We start from the raw sequence: 1,723 nt of genomic DNA, 5'->3' as shown, positions 1-1,723 counted from the left end.
TCAAGAGCATGTTTTAAGGTAAGAAGCAAATATATTGGCATGTAAAGTTAATTGGTTTGTTTTGTACACAATAGCATATACATAAATGTGTTAATGTCTTGCTGCAAGGTTTTGAAACCTCAAAAGATCAGTGCTTCTGGAGACTGTGGGCTGATTAGGGCTGGGCCAGTGTTTCTTCTCATGCATTTCATAAGAAGAATGCTTGGTCTGAATAGGGCAACCAACCTTATCCTGGGAAAAAGATATAATATCCTCAGGAGAGGCTTCAGGACATTGATTTCTTTGGTGGTGGGTCAGGGAAGCTCATGTTACTGTTTCATTTTATTATGAAAATCAAGTATGGAGGTCAGATCTACCCTTAGGAATTGGTTCTTGAGCAATGTCAGTTTACATATGTGAGGGAGGCTAATTACTCTTGTAGGGCTTCCAGGTGGATATGGAGAGCATCTCCAATCTACCCACAGCCACCAAAAGCCCTTGGGTTACCTGCCATTGAGGATTATATGAGCAATGCTTTTATGTGCTTTGGAGATAGCCATGCATAACTTTAAGCACAATACAGGAAGGGTAACTGTGTAAACTACAGAATTACATATACATTCAACAGAAAGATATAAAAAATGACAATAGATAAAAGAAACTATATTGAAATTATCAAAAGGAGACAGGCATTGGGATAACATCTTACTTGTTTCTCATACACCTTATACTTAACATTTACTATACTGAATAATGTTGCTGCAATTGAGTTGGCTTACATGCCTACTCATTATTTAGGACTTAGGCACAGAGTTTAATAAAGTATCAGGTCATTTAAAATGTAATTAATTTGTTACAACCATTGTGGTCTCCATATAATTTCCATATTAGAGTCATCGTAGTCACTAGATATTCCTTTTGTTTAGCTTTGATTGCAAGTCACATGAAAATGTTCTGGTGTACAGACCATCATCTGTATCATTCAATGACACCTTTTTTTCTTTCAGTGTGGAGATGAGGGCCACATGTCAAGAGATTGTCCCTCAGCATCAGATAGTAGGGGGTATAGAACTAACAACAGAAGGCAAGACAACTGGGGAGGCAGCAGTTCATCCAAGGTTGAACATTATATTTAGATAATATATTTTCTTTTATCTCTCATGCTTGTTGGGTTATGAAAAGTTCTTTGGCCTGTACATATCTGCAGTTCCTCCCAGCCTATATATAATTATTTTCATGGGTAATCTCTTGTATCATTTCACAGCATGCCAATGGAGATTCCTTTGGGTTTGGGTCGGCTTTTGATGAAGATCAAGAAAGTGACCCTTTTGGTGCTGTTGAACCTTCCAGTTTTGGTTTTGGCTCTGGGTCTGGTTCCAGGGGAGGTAGAAGGAATGATGGTGGCAAAGGATGCTTTAAGGCAAGTGTTGGGTTAGCTATGAAAGGATCACAGAGCTGAATGGGTTTTAGTAAAAGGAAGTGCAAATGATTTAAAGTGAAGGAAGTATGTTAGTTTTTTCATAATGATTGTAAGATCTTGTAAGTTTCATGAAAATATAAAATTCCCCTACATTTTCTTTTAATAATTTTTATTTTCTATAATGTTTATATAACAAGAGAAAGTTGTTTGCACATTGGCATTTTGTATAATACTTGTTTATGATTATCTTTTGACAGTGTGGAGAGGAAGGCCACATGTCTAGGGATTGTCCATCTGGTGGAGGACGTAATAAAGGTGAGTACA

At 37.0% G+C, this 1,723-nt stretch overlaps 1 protein-coding gene across 1 annotated transcript in view; it reads left to right on the top strand.

The window, feature by feature from the left end:
- LOC119588199 (probable ATP-dependent RNA helicase vasa-like) overlaps nucleotides 1-1,723 on the top strand; it is a gene marked incomplete in the record, with an annotated part of 40,898 nt that overhangs the window by 7,670 nt on the left and 31,505 nt on the right. The window contains 3 exon segments of the mRNA XM_037936900.1: nucleotides 987-1,097; nucleotides 1,244-1,399; nucleotides 1,657-1,714. Coding sequence (XP_037792828.1) covers nucleotides 987-1,097; nucleotides 1,244-1,399; nucleotides 1,657-1,714 — 325 coding nt within the window.

The sequence above is a fragment of the Penaeus monodon genome, chromosome 23 (genome assembly GCF_015228065.2).
Source record: "Penaeus monodon isolate SGIC_2016 chromosome 23, NSTDA_Pmon_1, whole genome shotgun sequence".
NCBI lineage: Eukaryota > Metazoa > Arthropoda > Malacostraca > Decapoda > Penaeidae > Penaeus > Penaeus monodon.
This window is presented reverse-complemented; position numbering and strand designations above follow the sequence as displayed.